The 23,828-nt window shown below is 45.7% G+C and overlaps 1 protein-coding gene across 2 annotated transcripts in view; it reads left to right on the top strand.

Moving 5' to 3' along the window:
* ADGRG4 (adhesion G protein-coupled receptor G4) overlaps positions 1-23,828 on the top strand; it is a 1,350,632-nt gene that overhangs the window by 1,197,798 nt on the left and 129,006 nt on the right. For both annotated transcript variants that reach the window (XM_069212461.1, XM_069212460.1), the window contains exon 24: positions 7,106-7,264. In XM_069212461.1, the coding sequence (XP_069068562.1) occupies positions 7,106-7,264 (159 nt within the window). The remainder of the gene's footprint in view (positions 1-7,105; positions 7,265-23,828) is intronic.

The following is a 23,828-nucleotide window of genomic DNA, read 5'->3' as shown; positions in this document are numbered from 1 at the left end:
CTTACATATTTTCCCTTAAAACACAAAAAAGAGAGTGTTGGGAGCGGTTCACCCCCACACTTGCTCCAGAATAGGCTGCAGAATCATCATTATACTAAAGATGTGGGGGGTATAACTGGAGGGGACTGGACTATTATGTCCAGTTCAAAAGGCGCTAATTAAGCACATATTTACCAGGTAGAGATGAGTGTGAGAGGTGGGTGTGTCTTTTTGAGGGAGTTCCCTTTACGGACTAGGTGGTCTCACACACATTATAGTGTCATGCTTCATCATTTGACCATCTAGCCCCACCCAGGTAAGATGATACTACCTGGGCGAACTCAACCTCATTGTTAAAAGAACTGCAGATGGAGTGCTGAAATTAAATCTGACTGGATATTACAGGGATCCAGATACGAAATTGGTGAATAAACTAAAATTACCTGTTTTAATTGGAAATAATTTAATATAGGTGTTTGTAGGTAAGAGTAAAAAACTATGGTAAGGACTCAGTTGAGAATGATGACTCACGGATTCTAAAAATGAGGGACCATGTTTTCCCAGCATTCCCTCATGGGATGTGTCTCAGCCTGTTATAACAAGTGGGGTTAGTATTCACACTAATCTTGATCTACCCCTTGGGGAGGATTCCTTGTTAAAGTTTATTTGTTGGAATATTGCGTGGAACAATTCCGGGCTGCAGGATGGTATATGGGTGGAGTTTATTTCCGCATTTGATTTTGTACTATTGCAAGAGACCTGGTCACCGGGGGAGGCTGTTGGGGATGGGTTCTTGAGGTTCACTGTTCCTGCTACCCGTGTTCCCGGCAATCGATCTAGGGGAGGGCTGGTGATACCGATTTGTATCTCTAAGGTCCACAGGGCTTGTCAAATTAGCTGCAATCACCAGGGTGTTTTAATTATTTGGGTAGTTTTTCCTAACAAGTTTAACATCCTGGTAGTCCATTTTTACAGTGATGTGTGGGAGCATGGCTGTCAAATTCAAGCCTTATTCTCAGCCCTGTTCACACTGAGATCAAGAATGGAGTCTATTTCTAATGCCTTCTGCATTATTGTCTCAGAGGATTTTAACGCTAAAATTGGTCTAATCCGACTCTGTTTAAACCATTTACCAGGAAGGGCCTTATTCTAACCAAGGACCAGAGCATGGATTTTAGAGGTGGGAAACTACTCAAGGCTATTTTATATTCAGGGATTATAAATACTGATGAATAATTTTGCTGGGTAGGCCCCAACCATTGTGGGTAGGGGGTCTGGCATCATCATTGATTATGTCTTCATGTTCCCAGATTATGAGCCAGTTTGTTTGGCGGGGGGGTGCAGGATATAGAGTGTAGTGATCATAACCATCTCCTGATAACTTTTGAACTGTCCCTTATAAGGTTCTCCGCTGTTGCTATGGGGACCTAAGGATATAGCAATTAAGAATAAAGGCTTCAGGGTGAGCTGGTGTTGTGTCAATATCCCTTCTGTTTTTCTGACCCTGGTGTAAAGTAATCTTATTTTGTTTTTCAATGTATTCTTGTTGGATAATCAACCTCCAGCTGAGGTCATGGACGCCATGGACAAGCTGAAAAATTATATTAGAGTTATTATCAATATTCCTGTAGAGCATCTAACAAATGTCAGGGCGGTTGGTATGATAAATCATGTAAAACTGCTAGAAAAGGTTTACATAAGGAGTTGAACTTGCTCCCCAGAGATAGGGGAAGTGATTGTGGCTAGTACACTGTACAAGCTAGCAACTAAAAACTGAAAAGGTGAGATAAAAAAAAAGGTGTGGGTGAACCTTGTTCACGCCTTCCACACTAGAAGTATGGGGATTAACTGGGATATTGTAAATAAAAGAAGCTTTGCAGGGAAACATCTGAAGGGCTAGGGTGTAATATTCGTCCTGAAAGTTGGTTCAACTATTTGAGCAGTATTCACTAATATGGGGTACCCAAGCTAGAAGAGGCGGGCTCGGTTAAACCCCATTACAGTTGGGATTTTAGGTTCTGCCTTGATGAGGTGATTGCTGCTATTCAGAAGAGCCCAAGAAACAAGGCACCCAAACTGGATGGCATACCCATGGACATCTACAAAGGTAATGTCGATTTTTGGGCCCCTATTATTGTTAATATTTTAAACGTTGCTGTCATTATGGAGATTAACATGTACAGTAACTGTATTTAAAAAAGGGAGCTGAAGTGATAAATGAAATCACCCTATTTTCCTCTTAGACTCAATGGTGAAGATCCTGGACCGCATTATTTTGCGGAGAATTGAGACCTGGGTGGAGGACCAGGCAATTATGAGCCGGGTATAGTTTGAGTTTGAAGAGGGTTTGGGGACACAGGGGCAGTGTTTAAACCTGCAACTGATAATAGGCAAATACACGATTGCCAAGGAAGGCACCCTATACTTGCCTTTAATGGACCTTAGCAGTGCCCTTGACAGAGTCCATCGTTCTAAGTTTGGGGGATTTTTTATAAGATGGGTGTTCTCAACTCAATTGTGGATTTTTTGTAAGCACTCCATGTTGGAACTAAAGCCTCCATAAGGTATGGTCTGAAAGGTAGATGCACCTAATTCTTTCATCTTTTTTGTGGAATGTGCCAGGGATGTGTTTTAGCTCCAATTGTATTCCCTTTATATATTAATGATCTCTATGTTTTTTTAGTGGATAAGTGTAAGGATACACCAGTTGTTATGGGAGGAGTGTGCCAGCTTTACTGTATGTCGATGATGCAGTCCTAATGTCACGAATCATGAACGGCTGATGGGGGGGCAGTGGATGCCTTTGTGGAATACATGGATGATCTGGACCTGGAAGTTAATATTACTAAAACACACTATATGGTGTGGGGTAAGCCTCAGAGTAAACTGGGTCCAGTGACAATCAAAGGTCAGGCTATTAGCCGTGTTCATGAGTTCCCCTACTTGGGTGTAACATTTCAAAGCTTTGTACCTAATTTAATGCTGCAGTTGGCTCAGTTTTCGAATGTTCATCTAGGGTTGGTAACAGACCGATTCGACCCATGCTTGAGGTGTGTAGGTGAAAATGTTTACTAGCACTAACATACGGGGCACCAATTTGGGCCTATCCGAAGAGCCCTTCCTTTCAAATTGAAGAATATAGATTTTGCAGCTGTTGGGAGTTGGGCCTAGCAGTCTGTGATTTATCTTACATGAGGAGCTTGGCCTTGGCTACTTAAAGGATGATATCCAGCTTGCACCGTGGCTCCTTTAGATCTCTGTTTGGTCAAACGAGCATTCAACCCTTAATAGGGAAGTTATAACTAGCTGCCTGTCATGTGACCTAAGTTGGAAAATTCCTTGGGTAAATTATAGGGGGAACACTGCAAATAACGTGAGCCGGCCAGAATTATTCACTTCTCCGCAGTTACTGAGTAAGCATGAGAAGCTTTGGGCTAAGAGCGAATGTAAAAAACTGGCCACGGCAAAAAGAGAAGGAAGTGAACTGACGAAATTTTCCATTCGGGAATTTGTTATGATTAAGATGTAACAAGGGACTGAGCCCTACTTTTCCCAAGTCAATAATGTGTGGGAAAGGGCGCTTGTCACAGGCTTTCAACTGGGTTTAATAACATGTAACCTTTGTGTCCATCTAGGTCAGTCCGACCCAAAAAGCATTCTTGTAAGCCCTTGTGATGGCCCATCTTTTCAGACAGTATTGCACTTTACACTTTTTTGCTAATTGTATCAACCTTTTAGGAAAAGATGTTTACTTCACATTTTAAAAGCACATGGGTAGACAAGCTTTTTATTTTCAGCATATGGTAGTAGATGTACCAGTCTTCTTTGCCGGGTCATTTCTTAAATGTCCAATACGCTGGCCTAACTCTGTGAACTTTTAACTTATTTTATTCATGTATTTATCTACGCTAATGTTTTTTTTTGTACTGTATTTATGTCAGTTTTATGGGGACTTTGTATTAGTAACCGAATAAAATTTGATTTGTTTGATTAATGGATTCAGAAAAGATGAGCTGTTGCAATTTGGAAATCACACACTGAGCACAAAATTCGACCTAAGCCTCCACTTCCAGCTCATAGTGAAAACAGCACAGTTACATCACTACGTTCTAAGCAAATTCAAAAGATGCAGCCAATAACCAAATAACAGACAGTAGTGCCTGCTCTAGTAAAAATGCAAACATTGTACAATCCATCTGGTGTAATGCCCTAGGATAGAGAACCTACCTTAAGTAAGCAACATCTAGCCCCAAATCATACTCATTTCATGATCTCAGAAACATCTTTTTAGGAATTAACAGTTTATTGAAACTGGAATGGGCATGCCCTGCAAATTTAGTGGGTTTGGTTTTCCTGTGCTCGTGCTTTGAGAAATAGCATTACCACATTAAAAGCCAGACGAGTCTGAGAAATGAAAATATGAATACATTGAATCCAAGAGTACGTAATTATAGATTGGCTTTCTTTTCTGTGGCTCTAATGAGAAGCCTTGGGGAGGAAGGAGCAGGAGAATGAAAAGCACCATAAAGGAAAAAAGAGGGAGGGATGGGAGAGAGGAATAAAAGGGCGTTGGTGATGGTCTAACAAGGAATGACACACAGGGGAAAGGAGCAGGTACCAGAGAGAGGAAGAAGCGAGAGGGAGGTGCAGGTCTTCCTCTCTCTTTGCTACATGAAGGAAGGAGAGAAGAGTGATGCTGATTTGCACTGCAAGATGGTACTGCACGATTGGGACAGCCATCTTGGGGTTAGGCAGCCTTCTTTGTAAAAAACAGCAGCAACGGAATAACCATGACAGGGCCAGGCTCGAACTCAAGAGCTGCCCAAAACTTGCTGACTACAAAGTAATACAAAAAATTATAGAATTAAATAGTGAATGTAGGTAAAACATAAAGAATTCAATCTGCCAAACATTGTGATCTACTTACCGTACTTTTGAAATGTAAAATAATCTCTTATGCTTTATATACTTGATTGGAGGCAGAATGATACACTCAACAATCAATAACATTACTGTGAGAGATAAATACTCCACTGGGCTGATCCAAGATGTGGTTAGGAAAGACTTTAGCTGATGGCTGAAAGAGGGTGGATAAAAAAAATCAAGGATTGATACAAGCGGACCCAAAACCTACTGTAATCAAATTAGAAACAGTATGTCTGTTTGAGAATTGTGCTATGTTGAATCAGACCCACAAGAGCCCTCCTCATAGACTGGCTTTCATTTCAGCAGCGCTGAAAACAAGCCCCTGGGAAGTATGGGATGTAGGAGTAATGAAGAGGGAAAAGATGCGAGTGTGAGGAAAGATTGAGAGTGATGTGGAGGAGGAGTAACAATGAACTACACAGAAGACAAAGATGGTGGGGGTGAACGGGAGGAAGTAACCGGAGGGCGGGGCAAGTGGAACTGAATGACACTCAAATGAAAGAAGGTGAGGTAATGCTTACTTTAATTTTTGGCATATCGCTAACTGGGACGTTTGTCCCAAGATAATTGTGAAGTCTTGCAAGTTTGAGATGACCATAATGTAGTCACATGTCCCGATATGCCATTAGGGTGAGGGCAAAGTTCTTCACTGGGCTGAGCCACAACGTGATTTACCAAATTTTAGGCCAGTGACTGAAAAAGGCTGGATGAAAAAAGCGAATAGTTGGAGGCAGACTCGAAGTCCAATGTAAGTACACAATAGGCATGTTTGACAGCTGTACGATCAAAACACTTAGGAAGCAACCTAATCACACTTGGATTCTTGTGAGTCAATTGCTGAAATGTTTAATACTCATTAATACATTGTGCCTGAAGTAAATATTATCGGTAGAATGGCAATAATGTGCAATATTGTGTCCAGATGTCCACCACGTGAACTTTGGGGATTTACTTCTTCTAAAGTTAGAAGCTCTGTGATCCGCATGTTTGTGAGGGAATGGACATTATAATTATTTTCTGCTGCTTTGAAAGAAACTACTACAAACTAATGATGTGTAATACAAAGCTTATTGGCTTATCTAGAGTTTATATTGATTCAGGTCAGTGTGTGGTAGGATCGATGTTGAGGAATGGGGGTAGGGTACTTGGCCAAAATTGGCTTGTCAATGCTTTTCCCTTTTTTGTGATCTCTTTGGTGGGAGTAGACCATATTGGACATTTCCACTGTAATTGATATTTTTTTATGTTGCTGTCTGTATGCACTTAATTTGTAAGCATAGATTGGGCAAAAAAAGTTTTAAGAAATTCAACAAAAAAGCTATGAATAATAATATAACGAATCATAAGTATAATCCAATCATATATGGGCTAAAGTACCTACTGCGATACATTATACGGATATTGTGAGTCACCCAGAAGTCCCGTTAGCATAAAGGGAACGAAGCCTAAGGCCTCATAAGGTCATGTGACTTCCAGTGTCATTTTAATCATTATAATCATTTAAATCATTATAATAGTTGGTCACAGCAACACCCTTTACACTAAACGCTTAAGTTCTGAGTGTCTAGCTCTTTCATGTGAAAAGAGTAGAATGGTTGCAGATAGAAAAATTAGCAATGGAATTTATAGTGTGAAGTTACACACCAAAAAGCAGATAATAATTTGTTGGAAAGATATTAGAACCAGTTGAATGAAAGCCGGTTTAAAACAAAAATGCTGTAGCTCAGAATGTGAAGGAACATGCAGACAGATTGTATCTTTACTATAATGAACTAGAACATTCAGAAAATGAACATGTTGCCATAAAGATCTCATTTTGTCTGATCACTGTTCCTTTTAGAAAAACAGGCCATAGGAATGAAAAGCCAGTTCTTATTTTGTTGCTTAAACTGAAGCTGCAATTATGCTGTGTGACCTGTCTTTCACCTTGACTGCTAGCTTACGCTATGACTTAACATTCACTTAGGTTGCTTGCTCTCACAGCAGTCATTATGACATCTTAGCTATAATACCTTATTACATTTAAGGAGCTATATTGTTTTGGTGTTACAGGTGATGAGCTGTTGCAACTTCACTGTAATAAGGAAATTATGGCAGGCTATAAACAGAAATTGCAGAATCCTATGTAATATATCGTAACTGCATTAGTAACATAATATATGGTTTGTGCCTTAATGCTAGGTCTTTTATTTCATTCTAGACTGGAGCAGGTTAGGAGACACTGGATCCAAACGGAATAAGATAAAGCAGAATCATAAATCGCAATCTTCTCAGTCAATGAACTTCAACTCAACACTCTCTCTTGCAAATGGATCGAGACGTGAAATGGATGACACCTTTTCAAAGACACTCACAAGCGGTATGAGAACCATTTTACCATCAGTTAACATATGATCTTGTTGGAAAATAGTAATGTTTTATGATGGTCTTGTGGTGTCCAAAAGATCACAGACTGAACCTTATTTAACAACAACAGTCAATGAATCATCCATTGGCCATGCAGCCTCTTTTTCACTAGGTGGAGGAAATTCCTATTATGTTTCAGCTTCCCATACAGGTGCACTCTTCCAGCACGCATGCCTACTTGGTTTTGTTTAAAGGAGCTCTTCTGCAGAATACAATGCTAAAGAGAATGGAATTGTGCGAATCACTGGGAGTGAACTGGGTCTGAATGACGCAGAAGAAGTTTTGCAAAGTACTTATATTGTAAAGTACACTTAAACACAAGTGGTCTGCCCAACAGTGTAGTTAAATGCATGCTCTAGAACTTAATTTCACATGAGAGAATGAATCTCAAAAACATGTAGATCTGCGTAATTATTTGAAATTACATGTATTATTGAAAAACACATATAGCAGTAATTGATCGGATACAAACATAGGTGCTGAAAATGTGCTCATGCAAGCAAGCAAGAATATGATAAATACAATACATAATTGTTTTGGAAACAGCCTGTCCAATTAGTCCAAACCCACAGTCTCTCTTTTTGTAGTAGGCCAGTTCAACATCCATTTAAGCACAGAAAATGGGGATTGAGCACAGGCAGCTTATATCAGCGTCGACGTTTTCAACTCTTATATGTAGCGTCCGTATTGTATGAATAAAAATGAGTCTTCATCAGGACTGAGTAGACCGGACTGAGTAAAGAGAAACATGTGATAGACCCCGCAAACGTTCCCTGCGACCCAGACAGATGCCGGAGACAATTGCCAAGACTGCTGCCAGGAAATGAAACTCTTCTGATTGTCCCCTTTGTGTCCCACACTGTCACCTTGTCCACCTTGAACTGCCTTTGCTCCCCTTCTCATGGCCACTTGAACATCTCACCTGTGCTACAGACTTGAACAATACCCTAGAATCCATCATCACCCAATTCCATTGCACTTTCCTCTCATTTTCTTAGCACTACAATAAACACCCATGAACCTTGAACACAACTCAAATACCTGTATGTCATGTGCTGAAACAGTGTATTAATGGAAACAGTTACATCCGTTGCAAATGAACTGTACAGTGTGAGAGCATAGAAATAATGACCTGTAACTGTCTGTAGTCAGCACATCAATACACAGTTGCCATTGCACCAACATCTGTAAAATGATAATCCATAGGTGACAGCAAATAGAGGTAAAAAGTGGGTAATGCCATCATGCCACAACCACACAGAATAAGACAATAGTCATTGTAATGTGAAGTTGCACTGACTCACCTGTGTGTCATTGGAAGTACTGACGGATAAATGTGGTTCTGTTGTCCTTATCCTCATCTTCAGCCTCTTCATCCTCACTTTCAGCAGTGTCTACTGCCGCCACAGGGGCATCTCCAGTCTCCTCCTCCTGTAGAAAAGGTACATGGCGTCTGAGGGCCAGGTTTTACTACATGCAGCATGCCACGACTATCTGGCAGACCTTGTCGGGTGAGTAGCACAGGGATCCACCTGTCAGAGGGAGGCACCTGAACCTGGCCTTCAGGAGGCCAAAGGTTCTCTCAATGATCCTTCTGGTTCACCCATGTGCCTCATTATAATGTTCTTCAGCCCTTGTCTTGTATTCCTCACATGTGTCAGCAGATAGGATAGGTTTGGGTAGCCAGAGTCACCTGCAGGTATTGAGGGACAACATTTAGCCACACACAATCCTATGGGGTTAACACCAGAGGCATACACTAACATACACTGGGTGGGGACCCAGGCTCACCTATTAGCCACACCCTGTGCCTCTGCAGTTGGGACATCACATTTGGGATGCTGCTATTCCTCAGGACAAAGGCATCATGCACCGACCCAGGATACTTAGCATTGACGTGGGAGATGTACTGGTCCTCCAGGCACCTCATCTGCACATTCATGGAGTGGAAAATCTTTTGATTCCTGTACACCTGTTCACTCTGGTGGGGGGGGACAAACGCAATATGTGTCCTGTCAATCGCCCCAATATTAGTGGGGATATGTCCCATTGCATAGAATCTGGCTGTCCCTGTGGTCAAATCTTCCAATTGGGGGAAAGCTATGTAGCTGCACATGTGTTTTACCAGGGCAGACAAGACTGTTGCCAGCACGATTGAGAACATTGGCTGTGACATTCCTGCTGCCAAGCCCGCTGTCACTTGGAAAGAACCTGTTGCCAAGAAATGGAGCACTGATAGCACTTGCACAAGAGGGGGGGTTCCCAGTCGTATGAAGGATAGCAGATATCAGGTCAGGCTCCAACTGGGCACACAGCTCTGTGACTGTGGCCCTGTCCAGTCTATAGGTGCGTATAATGTGCCTGTCCTCCAGTGTAGCTAAGTCCACCAGGGGTCTGTACACAGGGGTTTGTCTCCACCTCCTACTCATCCGCAGCGGTAGGTATCTAAGGGACACAAGAGTGAGTAGGCTGTCACAATTTGAACAACTAAACCATAAGATCAGTCCACATGGTGCACTTATGTATTGGGACAGTGTAAAAGTCAAAGTATTCAACCTGTGACGCAGTAACTGTCGATAGGCCTGTTCCCCTCCCCCCGAAATGGCGACCGCCTGTCCTGTTTGGAGGCACAGGTGGAAGTGAGGAAATTCCGCCGACGTTTGGGGGGGTTGTGGCGGTAGGCAGTCTTGCACCGCCGTGCAATACCTCATTGGATGATATTGGGAACTATGGAGTACAGTGGCCAATGGGGATGTAGGTGGTGACGGTGTACACTGCCACGAACGTGACCACCATTTTCTAACTCAATCCTCACTTGTTTCCTGACCAGCAAAAGCAGAAGACCTACACTGCGTGTGCTACTATGACCTGTGTTTGGAACCCATTGTGGCGACTGTGACCGGGGAAAGGGCCCTAGCCTTCACTTTGGAGGAGTTGGAGTGACTGGTGGATGGGGTCCTACCTTAGTACAGACAGGTGTATGGGCCTCCAGACCAACAGGTGAGTACAATTTGGGCACAATGCATTTTGAATGGATGCATGAAGATGTGTGTGAAGGCATCGTGTAAGGGTGGGTGGGGGGTGGGGGTATTGTCTGTTGGTGTTGTACATATTGTGAGATGGCCTATGTGTGTGCCAATGGTGATGGATTTGGGTATGGTGGGCCTTGTGTGTGACAGGCTGGACTGTTTGTTTAATGGAGTTCTCCTGTATGTATTACCTCTGCAGGTCAGCGCCCATCAAAAGAAGGGATTATGGCATGCCATCGCCAAGGACGTGCGGACCCTGGGGGTCTATGGCAGATGGAGAACCCAATGTCGGAAATGGTGGGAAGACCCGAGACGCTGGTCACAGAAGACAGCGGAGGCCCAGCTGGGGATGGCCTCCCAATGAGGAAGGGGTGCCCGTCTGATCCTGACCCCCCTGATGGCCCGCATACTGGTGATGGCCTATCCTGAGCTGGATGGGCGCTTGAGGGAATCACAGCAGCCACAAGGGGGTGAGGACAGTGGGTTTCATTACACATTTTGGCTGGTGGGGTGGTATCTGGGTGGTGGATGTGTATTAGTGGGTGCCCCTAAGGCCAGGCCAGACATTGCAGTGTGGCCCATTACTAGGGTATTGGTTGCATGCCAAATACAGGTAACCTAGCTAGTTAGTAGTCCATTTTAGGCAGGGCATCGTGGGTCCCAGGTGTGCTGCAGTTGGCGGTGTGTGGTCCTCATCTTGCCTTAGTGATTAGCCATATCACTGGCAGTGCAATGCATAGTGCTTAAGCCTGTTCCATGTGTCTGACGGTGATGTGTATGTCAATGGTGGTGTTGGTGCAGTAATTGACCAAGTGTATCCTTTGTCTCCCCCCCTTTCTTGTTTTGTCATCCTGTCTTTGCGTGCATTAGCATCATCTGGCGGAGGAGCATGGGCACTGGTGACAGAGGGAGCTGCATCCCACAGGACCCTAGAGGCAGAGACCACTGACGCCGAGGGAACCAGTGGAACGCAGGGCAAAGGGAGCACCATGGCAGAGACTGGAGGAGACAACACAGACTCTGATACCTCCTCAGATGGGAGCTCCCTGGTGGTGGCGGACACCTCTGTGACCATCCCAGCTACAGGTACAGCCACCATCCCCAGTACCAGCACTGCCTTACCAGTAGCCCCTCAGCGAGTTGCCCATGCCCGCTCACCTAGGAGGGTGGGCATCTCCTTCTCCCCAGGCACCTCAGGCCCTGCCCCAGTGAGCCCTGCTGTCCTGAGTGAGGAGGCTATTGACCTCCTGAGATCCATCTCTGTAGGGCAGTCAACCATTGTGAATGCCATTCAGGGGTTTGCATTCCAGATGCAGCAATGCAATGCTTTCATAGAGGGTATTCACGGTGGATTGGCGGCCCAACAGAGATCGATTCAGGCTCTGGCCTCCTCTCTGATGGCAGGCATTGTCCCTGTTTCTATCGTCCCCACTCCAACTACCACTTTCCAGTCCCATTCTCCCCACCCCAACTCATCCGAGGCACACATATAGACAAGCATGCACACAAGACAACACCCATGAGTGGCACAAGCAAACACAAGCACCACACTTCATCCCACAAGCACTCATGCAAACACAATACAGTTGCAGACACGACAACATCCACTGCCTCCCCCTCCTCCTCCTCCAACAGCTCCCTTCCAGTCACGTCCGCGCTCACACCTGCAAGCACTATATCAACATCCACTATCAGCATCACCACACCAAGCAGAACACACACCTCACTGGCAGACACCTCCACAACAGCCATGCACGCGTCCCCTCTGTTCTCTCCCACCATGTCTGTCCCCCCTCCTAAAGGACACAAACCCAAGCATTCACACACCAAACAGCCATCCACCTCACATCAGCATACTGCACATGCAGCTGCACCCAAATCCAGAAAACATACACCTCCAACAACCACTCCCTCATTCTCCACTCCCATTACTCCTCCCACCTCCTGCCCCACAATCACAAAAAAAAAAATTATTTCCCAATTTGACCTCTTCCCTACCCCTACTGTACCGTCCTGCCCCTATGTGCAGGGTACCAAGGACACAGCCCAGTACCTCAGCCAAACAGTCCACAGGGACATTGGTAGCACCACCTACTCGTGATGGTAAGGATACCACACCGCCATCGAAGAAGGGGAAGGAGCCAGCACCACCAGGGAAGAAGGTGAAGGGGCCTGCACCTCCTGTAAAAAAGGGGAAGGAAAATGCACCACATGTAAAGAAAGGGAAGGAGCCTGCACCACCTGGAAAGAAGGGGAAGGGGCCTGCACCACCTGTAAAGAAGGGGAAGGAGCCTGCACCACCAGGCAGAGAGGGGAAGAGCCCATCCACCCCTGCCAGGAAGGGCAAGGAATCCACACACCATGTACTGGAGGAGACGAAGCACTCTACACCAGCGGAGGCTGTCAGGCTGACACCTCCACCACCAGCAGCTGTCACGGGGCCCCAACCGCCAGCTGAGGAAGTGCAGCCATCGGAAAGTGTAGAGGCTGCCCAGGAGGCTCCTCCATCCACCACCACAGTGCAGCCATCAGACAGTGCAGAGGCTGCCCAGGAAACTCTTCCATCCGCAACCACACTGCAGCCGTCATCGCCAGCAGGCGCTATGTAGGCCACACTCCAGGGCTGCTGTGCGAGTTGCCCCCTCCAGAAGCAGTGGGGAAGTCACCCACCTGAGAGACGGTGGCCTTGCACTCCCCAGGACAGAGCATTGGGCATATTGCCCCCTCCAGAACCAGTGGGGAAGTCCCCCACCTGGGAGACTTACATTCCCCAGGACAGAACAATGTGCATGGAGCCTCCTCCAGAACCAGTGGCGAAGTTCCCGTATTCGGCTGAGGTGCCCCTCATCCCCCTGAGGTGCCTTCCCACTTGCAAAATGATGCCCCTGCAGTGTTCTCTCCAGATGTGTCAGGATATAGGTTGGGCCTTGGACTTTGCCCTGTGGCCTTGTGTGCCCTTACGACTTTGGACTGAGCATTGGCCCTTTATGTACATCTGTAAATATATTTGGTGTGTGTGGTGGGTTTTATGCTAACACATTGTCAGTACTTCACCAATCTGGTCTGTGTTTTATCATGCCTTGTGTGGTGTGACACTGGTTTACATATGCAGCTGGTTGTGTGTATGGTGTGTGTTGTGCGTGTGTTTGTCACTCTTGTTTTCCTCCCACCGTCCCTTGTGTGCTAGGCGGCTGTACTCACCATCATCATCTTTGTCGGTGTTCCAGGTGGAGCATTATGTAGAAGATCATCAGGAAAACTTGCAGTTCAGGTTCCAGGTTTGCGTAGTTCTTCCCTGTGTCTGCAATGGTGAGTCCTTTCACTTCTGAGCTCTGTTTTTGCCAGGATTTTGTTGGCATTGGTACCCCCTGGAAAAGGTGGAGGTTTGCTGTGTCTCAATATGGTGGGTGGTACTTTGTCTTGCGCCTGACTGTTGGTGGCTACTGCCATGGTGAGTGTGAGTGTTCTTTCCAACCTGGCCTTTGGTGTCGTACATTGGCTGTCTATGGGAGTTATCACCGCCATGGTCATATTTGGGCGATACTTACCGCTACTTTATCACTCACCTCCAGGGTGATAATGAGGGCCTAAGATATTTTGTCCACAATATTCTTGTTCCATGTTATTATTGGGCTTATTATTCAGTAGTACAATCATCCTGAAGAAGTGCAGGCAGCATTTAAGAGGCTGAATGATGGAATTGTGTATCATCAGCATTTTGGAGAATTTGATGCTGTTATTTGTGAGTAGAACTTCACTTCTGCGCTCTGTTTCCGCCAGGCTTTTGTTCGCGTTGGTACCGCCCTGGAAAAACTGGAGGTTTGCTGTGTCTTAATATGGTGGGCGGTACTTTGTCTTCCGCCTGACTGTTGGTGGCTACCACCGTGGGGAGTGCTGTTTCCACCCTGGCCGTTGGTGTGGTACATTGGCTGTCTATGAGAGTTATCACCGCCATGGTCATAATTGGGCGACACTTACCGCCACTTTATCACTCACCTCCAGGGTCATAATGAGGGCCTGTGATATTTTGTCCACAATATTCTTGTTCCATGTTATTTTTGGGCTCAATATTCAGTAGTACAATTATCCTGAAGAAGTGCAGGCAGTGTTTAACCCCTTCGCTGCCAGGCCTTTTCCCCCTCAGGTGCCAGGCCTTTTTTTGGCTATTTGGGGCAGGGCGCGCTTAGGCCCTCATAACATTTTGTCCACATAAGCTACCCATACCAAATTTAGGTACCAACATCCTAGGGATTCTGGAGGTACCCAGACTTTGTGGGTTCCCCTGAAGGAGGCCAAGAGAATAGCCAAAATACAGTGAAAATTTCGTTTTTTCCAAAAAAAGGGGAAACAAGGGCTGCAGAAGAAGGCTTGTGGATTTTTCCCTGAATATGCCATCAACAAAGGGTTTGCGGTGCTAAAATCACCAGCTTCCCAGCTTCCAGGAACAGGCAGACTTGAATCACACAACCACATTTTTCAACAAAATGTTTGCATTTTACTGGGTTATACCCCATTTTTACGATTTTTTGGTGCTTTCAGCCTCCTTCCAGTCAGTGACAAAAATGGGTGTGAAACCAATGCTGGATCCCAGAAATTCAAACAATTCTGAAAAATGTTGACAAAATTCTGAATTCAGCAATGGGTAATTTGTGTAGATCAGGAAATGCCCCAAAGCACAATTTGGACACATCACATTTTTCCACAGAGGTGTTTTTTCCTGTGGATTTTGGCCTCGAGCTCAGCCGGCACTCAGGGAAACCTACCAAACCTGTGCATTTTTTAAAACTAGAGACCTAGGGGAATCCAAGATGGGGTGACTTGTGGGGCTCTCACCAGGTTCTGTTACCCAGAATCCTTTGCAAACCTCTAAATTTGGCTAAAAAAACTCTTTTTACTCACATTTCGGTGATAGAGAGTTCTGGAATCTGAGACGAGCCACAAATTTCCTTCCACCCAACATTCCCCCAAGTGTCCCGATAAAAATGGTACCTCACTTGTGTGGGTAGGCCTAGTGCCCGCAACAGGAAATGCCCCAAAACACAAAGTGGACACATCACATTTTCTCAAAGAAAAAAGAGGTGTTTTTTGCAAAGTGCCTACCTGTGGATTTTGGCCTCTAGCTCAGCCGGCACCTAGGGAAACCTACCAAACCTGTGCATTTTTTTTAAACTAGAGACCTAGGGGCATCCAAGATGGGTGACTTGTGGGGATTTCACCAGGTTCTGTTACCCAGAAACCTTTGCATACATCTAAATGTGGCTAAAAAAACACTTTTTTCTCACATTTCGGTGAAAGAGGGATCTGGAATCTGGGAGGAGCCACAAATTTCCTTCGACCCAGCGCTCCCCCACGTCTCCCGATAAAAATGATACCTCACTTGTGTGGGTGGGCCAGGTGCCTGCAACAGAAAAAGGCCAAACACTTCTAGAGATTGAGGGGATAGCACAGCGAGTTGATAAGCACATATTCTTCTTTTATACATCTTTAGGCTGACTCTGCTTAAGACACAAGTGAGGTGTCATTTTACTTGGGAGACTGAGAGGAATGCTGGGAAGTAGACATTGTGTGTTGGAGCGGTGATCCTACTAAGAGAAGTCAAATATGCTTTTTTAATCAAATTTTGAGGTTTGCAGAGTAGTCTGGGTAAGATAATGTTGGGGGATCCACGCAAGCCACACCTCCCTGGACTCCTTGGGGTGTCTAGTTTTAAAAAAATGTATGGGTTTGGTATGTTTCCCTAGATAAAGGCCGCACCCATGACCAAAATCATAGGTGTCCCCTCCCCCCCAAACACAGGTAGTTTTGCAATATATCATTTTGATGTGTCCACGTACGTCTGTGATGTGCCAAACACTAAAATTGTGAAAAGAAATGCACATAGGTTATGTGAAAAAGACCCCTCACACACCAACCAAGTTGGTGGCATGCTTCATCATCGGGGTCCCACCTGAGACACCTAGAGTGCCACAAGTGTGCTGTGACGCCTGATTACAGCGGTGCAGGTTTTGTCATTTGTAGCACACATACTGGTTGGATTTGGCACGAGGGTGAGTGATGGTTCTGTAGATGAAATGTTATTTACAAGAGGTTTCACAAAAGTGAAATGCACTGTTAATAACTGAAAGCCCAAAAAACTGAACCAATGACTCACAGCTCGTGAGCTGTAAAGCCGCGTCAAGGCACCAACCGTTTTACAGTCCATTCACACACCTTTCATACATGAAATGCACAAGACCATTCACGCTGCCAGCCACAGGTCCAGCACATCACAACACTTGCATCGACAGACAGCGCCACTCAAGGGCCCATCACTTACATACGCCCACATGCCTGATACAGCAGTCACACTAACTGATGGGAGTGTGTGGACTGATGTTTGTCTGGCACCGCCAGCCAAACGCCACACCAAGCACACCGCCAGCCAAGCGCCACCCCACGCACACTGCCAGCCAAGCGCCACCCCACGCACACCACCAGCCAAGCATCATCCCAAGCACACCGTCAGCCAAGTGCCACACCACGCACACTGACAGCCAAGCACCACCCCACGCACACTGCCAGCCAAGCGCCACCCCACGCACACCTCCAGCCAAGCGCCACCCCAAGCACATGACCAGCCAAGTGCCACCCCAAGCACACCGCCAGCCAAGCGCCACCCCACACACACTGCCAGCCAAGCGCCACCCCAAGCACACCGCCAGCCAAACGCCACTCCGAGCACACCGCCAGCCAAGCGCCACCCCACGCACACCGCCATCCAAGCACCCGCACACTGCCATCACTGTTTGTTTTGTTTCTAAACAACAAAGAAACCACTAACTAATTATAAAATAGGTACAAAACTACAAACACAAAAGCTCTAACTAAATACATGACAGTAATGCCGACCGTGAAACTGAACATATGAAAACATAGTATTTCCCCCAAAAATTCTTAGTGTGGTAATTTCTGAAACAGCCGGCCACACACAGCCCAGGCTTTGAAGGGCAATCGGGGCAGTACATCCGGCTCACACTCCATATACCTCTTCGGGCACATACTCTACATTTCTTAGTGGGCAAGCCTTTTTTGGGAGTGGGAGAAATGTGATCTGGAATGTGGCAATCTTTCAATCTAGCCACATCCTCCACCACTGCTACTCTAGGAACTCTTGCCTGTTCCGCCACAATAAGGCTCTCTATCACGACTCCTGAAATTTAACAAATTTCATCCTTGATTCAGGTGAACACTCCTTGAACACAATAAAAGCATTAAATGTTGCCAAGTGAAATAAATGTGGGGCCAACTTTTTATACCACGTGTAAGACTTACGAAGAGCAGTGTAAGGTTCCAACCTCTGATCTTCTCTATCAACACCACCCATGTGCCTATTGTAGTCCAAAATGCACGCAGGTTTGCGCACTTCAGCAACCTGACCCCCAACAGTCACAGGGAAAGTACTCTCATCTTGGATGGTAGATAGAATGTACACATCCGTCCTGTCTGAACATTTCAGAGCTAGCAGCTCATTATTCTGCAAGGCACTGCACTGTCCCCTCTCAAGTTTTTTACAGACAAGCTCCCTTGGATAGCCTTTCCTGTTAGAACGGATTGTGCCACAAGCAACAGTGTCCACTCTAAACAACTCCTTGAACAACTGCACTCCAGTGTAGAAATTATCTACGTACAAATGGTGACCTTTGTTAAACAGTTGTCTACCAAGTTCCCACACAATTGTTTCGCTAACTCCAAAAGTGGCCGGACAACCAGGAGGGTCCATACTGGAATCCCTACCAGTGTAGACCCGAAAATTATACACGTATCCTGTACTACTTTCTGACAGCATATACAATTTAATCCCATACCGTGCCCTCTTACTAGGAATGGACTGCTTAAAAACTAAACGCCCCTTGAAAAGGACCAAAGACTCGTCCACACTTATCTCTTTGCCTGGAACATAGACCTCTGAAAACCGATCTACAAAATGATCAAGGAAAGGCCTAATCTTAAAAAAACGGTCACAATCAGGGTGATCTCGTGGCAAGGCTAAAGCATTGTCTACAAAATGCAGCATACGAAGAAGAGGCAAATAGCGATTACGTGTCATAGTTGCAGGAAATATAGCCGTTGCCATCAAGGGACTAGCAGACCAATAAGAAGCCAGTGACGGCTTCCTTATCAACCCCATCAAAGAAGTCAAAACTAAAAACTTTTTCATCTCTTCCAGATATGTGCGAACCCACTGAGTAGCTCTAGACTGAGGCTTAAGTCTGGCAGAGTTGTCCCTCAAATATTGCTCCGCATACAAATTAGTCTGCTCCACAATCTCTTCCAAAAATACATTGTCCATAAACAAGTGCAAGAAATTGACAGGCAAAAAAAATTCCGATTTGACTCTACACCCTGGGAGACCATTAAATGCAGGTAACTGTGGCTGCTCCATGTTTGGGGCAATCCAGGTGTCAGGTCTTCTAATGGGAAACCCTTCAGCCCCAGGCTGCTGCACTCTTGGCACATCAATGTCCTCCTCTAAAACGGGCCCTTCATCTCCACTGAGTGTGGCTTCCCCATCAGAAGAATCCTCTCGGACAGAAAACTCACTGCCAGAATCTCTCACTTCCTCCTCTGCCTCAGTTGCAGAGTCAGTCTCGTAATCATGGTCTGAAGACGACTCAAAAAGCATGCCAACAACCTGCTGAGCGGTCACTCTGCGGCTAGCCATGATCCTCACTAACAACAAATGGATTGCCAACAGCAACCAGCACTAAAATAAGTAATATACAAAGTGTAGCTTTATCACAGAGTTATGTACTAAAAAACTATACCACTCACTTGCCTGAAAAAGCTACTCACCAGCAACTACTCTGCACAGACACAGCAATCACCAATGATATTCCACAAAAAAAAAAAAAGCAAATTAGACATATTACAACACAAATATCATTGTGCTCAAATCTTTTTTTTGTATATCTGTTTTATTATTTCAAACACATATATTCAGTTACAAATTCAAATAACATAACTCAAAAGTCAAAGATCAATAACCGAAAACTGGGTCTATGCATTCCATTATCCAAGGGCTATTAAAGCATTTGTTTTCTATTGTGTAACACCGATATATCTATTGAGGAGTAACAAGCGATGTCGCAGTCCGGCAGTACCATCTATTTGATCTGATTCACTGCTGGTTACAAACTGAGGCTCAAGTAGTTAGATAAAAACAGCTTTGTTAACATTTTACAAAGGACATTACTGCTATTCCTCCCAGTTCATGGCGGGCGTTCATCGTTTTTGATTTCCAACTGTGCAACAAGCGTATCCCAAAAGTCATAACCTGTGTATGCCTGCCCTCCATCTTGCACAGCTTGTAACGCTCGCAGTTCCGCACGTGCCCACCGCAGTGTCATGACTCGCCACTTATGCATTTCCGGTGCTCTTGGTGCCTTACAATTCATAGCAATCAATCGTTTATACATCATAAATGCCAGGTCGGCAAACCTATGAATATATGTGCCCTGTTTAATTCTGGTTCTAATCCCCAGTAAACAAGATCTCTGTTTCAGTGAGAACACATGCTTCGTGATTTCAGTGACTACTGCCACTAACTCGTGACAAACCTTCTGGAGGGGCCCACAATCCCACACCATGTGATAGAAGTGAGCCATGTGTGACCCACACCAGGGGCATGCCGAACTAGCTGTAGGGTACATGCGGTGAATACAGGATGGGGACAGATACATTTGGTGTACGAAATTAAACTGGGTATATCGAAGCCTAGGGTTTGGTGATACTCGCTGCACTTGTTGGAGGGTCATCAGCCATGCCTCGGGGGTCAAAGGCACGGGGAGAACTGTATTCCATCCGCTAATTCAAGTCCATTACCTTCTTTATCCATTAGAGCTTTATACAAATTTGTAATCACTTTTGATAGGCCATCATCAGAGAGCAAAAAGTGTAATGTGGATGATGACGCAGGCTCCTGATCTCCCCCCGCCCATGCTGTTTTAATCAGGCGACATATAGTATAATACAATATAAATTGTCCCTTTCCCACCGAGGTGAGGTCGTTGATAGCTGTGAATGACATCAATATACCATCATCAAAGCAATCCCCCACTGTCTCTATCCCTGCCTCTGCCCATAATGTTAGAGGTGTGTCTTGAGCAATTGCATGCCTCCTAGTATCTGATCCAGGGGAATGAGGGGTGAGTATGGGGGACTAGTTCCTCCTTTCTGTATATATTGTTTCCAACAGACATGTGCTGCTTTCAACAAGCAGTTATCGGTGTTATGTTTCACTGTGCGGTCTGTTAGCCAGGTGTACACGGGGATGCTCTGTAGCTGTGTGTGTACCCATGCTGCCTCTGAGGATTCCGGTCTACGTATCCAGTGTAAAATCCATTGTAGCTGTGCTGCAGCATAATAATGTTCAAAGTTTGGAGCACCCAACCCCCCCTTCACGCAAAGGCCGCTGCAGATTAGTAAGCGCCACTCAAGATCTACAGTTTCCCCATATAAGTCCTAGCAGTAGTCTGTTCAGCTCGCGGAAGAAGCATCTAGGCAGAACTATGGGCAATGCAGCAAAGTAATAAAGGAGTCGCGGGAGCACCAGCATATTTGCTATTGCCACTCTTCCCATGGGGGAAAGGGGAAGCGAACACCAGAACTGGAGCGAGCCCTTCATAGAGCATAGCGCGCGGCCCAAATTGCCATCTCTCAGGTCATCAGGTCTATGGTAAATCTGCACTCCCAAATATTTAAATGTGTCAAAACACCAGTTCAACCTTCCCGCAGGAAGCTCCTCCCTTACCTCTGTAGGCAGGTCAACCAGAGGGAATAAGCAGGACTTAGACCAATTAACTCTCAGTCCCGAAATCTCTCCATACTCGTTTAGCAGAGACATCACCGTTGGCAATGTGGTCCCGCCCCTCTCAAGGTAAATCAACGCACTGCTCGGCCAGTGTGCGCAACCGAGCCGCAAGCGGCTCCATTGCAATGGCAAACAACAAAGGTGATAGAGGGCACCCCTGTCAGGTCCCCCTACCAATGGGAAAGCTGTCCGATATTACTCCTCCGGTCTGAACCCTAGCCGTAGGGCCAGCATATAATGTCTGCACCCATCGTACAAAACCATGGCCAAACCCCATGTGGTGTAAAGTGGCAAACAAAATGTCCCAGCCTAGTGTGTCAAACGCCTTCTCTATATCCAAAGACATTGCTACATTACCATATGCATCTGTGGGAGTATCTCCAATGATGCCCAATAGTCTGCGGATATTCAAAAACGTATTGCGCCGTGGTATAAAACCATTTTGATCTTCGTGTATCAGAGTGTGTATTAGGGGGGCGAGTCTGTTTGCCAACACCTTGCCCAAAATTTTGCAATCTAAGTTAAGAAGAGATAACGGCCTGTAGGATCTCACGTCCGTGGGATCACGACTGGGTTTGGGGAGCACCACCACCAGCGCCTCTCTCGGTGACCGTGGGAGTTTCCCACTGACCCATGCCTCTTTAAACACCGACAACAGTCGCTGCGACAGGTGTTGTGCATTAGTGGCATAGTACTCTATTGGCAAACTGTCCACCCCGGTGTCTTATTACGGGCTATTTGTGTTATGGCTACTCCTATTTCCTCTATTTGGAGGGGTTCATCCAACGCTGCCATATTTGTTGCCGATAACTGTGGAAAAGGGGCCTCACCCAGGAAGGCCTCCAATTGCCTAGCATCACAGCTCGCTTGGCCGGCGTATAATGTCATATAATTGTTCTTGATGGCATTGTTAATTGCCTCCTGCGAGGTGACCAGAGTTCCGTCATTCAGGTGTATAGCCCGAATCGGGTTATGTTGCTGATCCTCTCGCAGTAGCCATGCCAACAGTCTCCCCGAGCGGTCACCCTCCGCTTGCAATCGCATAAGATGATAATTATAATCATAATGTCAGAGACGTTGATCCGCCTCTTCATATAGCACTCGCTTATCACAAAGGGATTCGGGCGATGTCCTATTTTGTACGACTGCTATTTCCAACACCTGCCTGTCCTTTTCCAAGGTGACAACCTCAACGTGCAGCGAGCGGCGCTCTCCCCAGGAAGCCGAAAGACAATGTCCCCTCGCCACAACTTTATGTTCATCCTATTCCGTAGCCCTCGAATCAGTGGAGCCACTGTTTAAATCCTAATACTATTTTAACACAGGTATTTAATTCCTCTCTGAAAGGACAGTCTAGCAGTGTTTCTCTCTGTAAATGCCAGGTGGGTATTGTGGAACACTTTCTTCCCCATTTCACAGTCAGCAGCAATGGGGACTGATCGACAAGGTCAGTGCTAGATACTCTGACTCTTTAATTAAGGAGCACACATTTGGGGTTCCCCGTAGCAGGTCTATTCTAGTGTGTATCACGGAATAGAAGGAGTACTCTCTATGTGTCGGATGATTCATGCGCCACATATCATATACTCCCAAGTCATCGGCCCAAGCAGTCAACAGATTAGAGTTGCGCCTGCTCGCTGCGCCCTGTAAGGGTAATATCGAACGGTCCATCAGTACATCTGGAACACAGTTAAAGTCCCCACCCCAGATGGCAGGGAGACCAGGGCCCGCTAACAAGGCAGGGATCAGTATTTGGAGGAATTCGCTGAGCACGCTATTGGGGGCGTAAACCCCTACTATAGTTAATAGTCTAACATCAAGCTGCCCTTCCAACACTATGGGGGTTATTCTAACTTTGGAGGAGGTGTTAATCCGTCCCAAAAGTGACGGAAAAGTGACGGATTTACCACCAGCCGTATTACGAGTCCATTATATCCTATGGAACTCGTAATACGGCTGGTGGTATATCCGTCACTTTACCGTCACTTTTGGGACGGATTGACACTCCTCCAAAGTTAGAATAACCCCCTATGTATCTGCCCCCGTTATCTACCTTATTTGTATGCAGTACGTATGGTACTCCAGGCGCTATCCACATAAGTACTCCTCTAGCATATGTCGAAAAAGATGTGCCATAAACCTGTCCTTGCCAGCTTTTCTGTATAGCCTGCAGATCACAACTCAGCAAGTGTGTTTCCTGCAATATGGCAAAGTGTACCCCCTGGCGCCTGAGATAAGTGTATATACGATGCCTCTTACCCAGCGCAACCATTCCACGCACATTCCATGTTATGATTCTATATTCCTCCATAGTATGTGGTATGTATGGGCCTACAACCTGGTAAGCCTTTTGCATGTGTTCGCTTCTCCTCATGATCAACCCTTAGCGGGGGTATGTATCTGTACCCCTGGACAAGGTGTTTATAAAGTAATTGTGGAAACCTGCATTGTGACCCCCCACCTCTCATCGGCACCCAGCATCCCCAACAACAACGGAGGTGCCGTAGAGAGGCATGTACCTCTCTACGGCACCACCAACAATAATAAAAAATAAAACATACATTGAGTGCAAAAATACTGTGTCCATTTGGATACCGTCTGGGGGAGCGTGGGGGCTATCACTGGAGGCCTGTCTCTAA

This window comes from Pleurodeles waltl, chromosome 2_1, assembly GCF_031143425.1.
Source record: "Pleurodeles waltl isolate 20211129_DDA chromosome 2_1, aPleWal1.hap1.20221129, whole genome shotgun sequence".
Classification (NCBI taxonomy): Eukaryota; Metazoa; Chordata; class Amphibia; order Caudata; family Salamandridae; genus Pleurodeles; species Pleurodeles waltl.
This window is presented reverse-complemented; position numbering and strand designations above follow the sequence as displayed.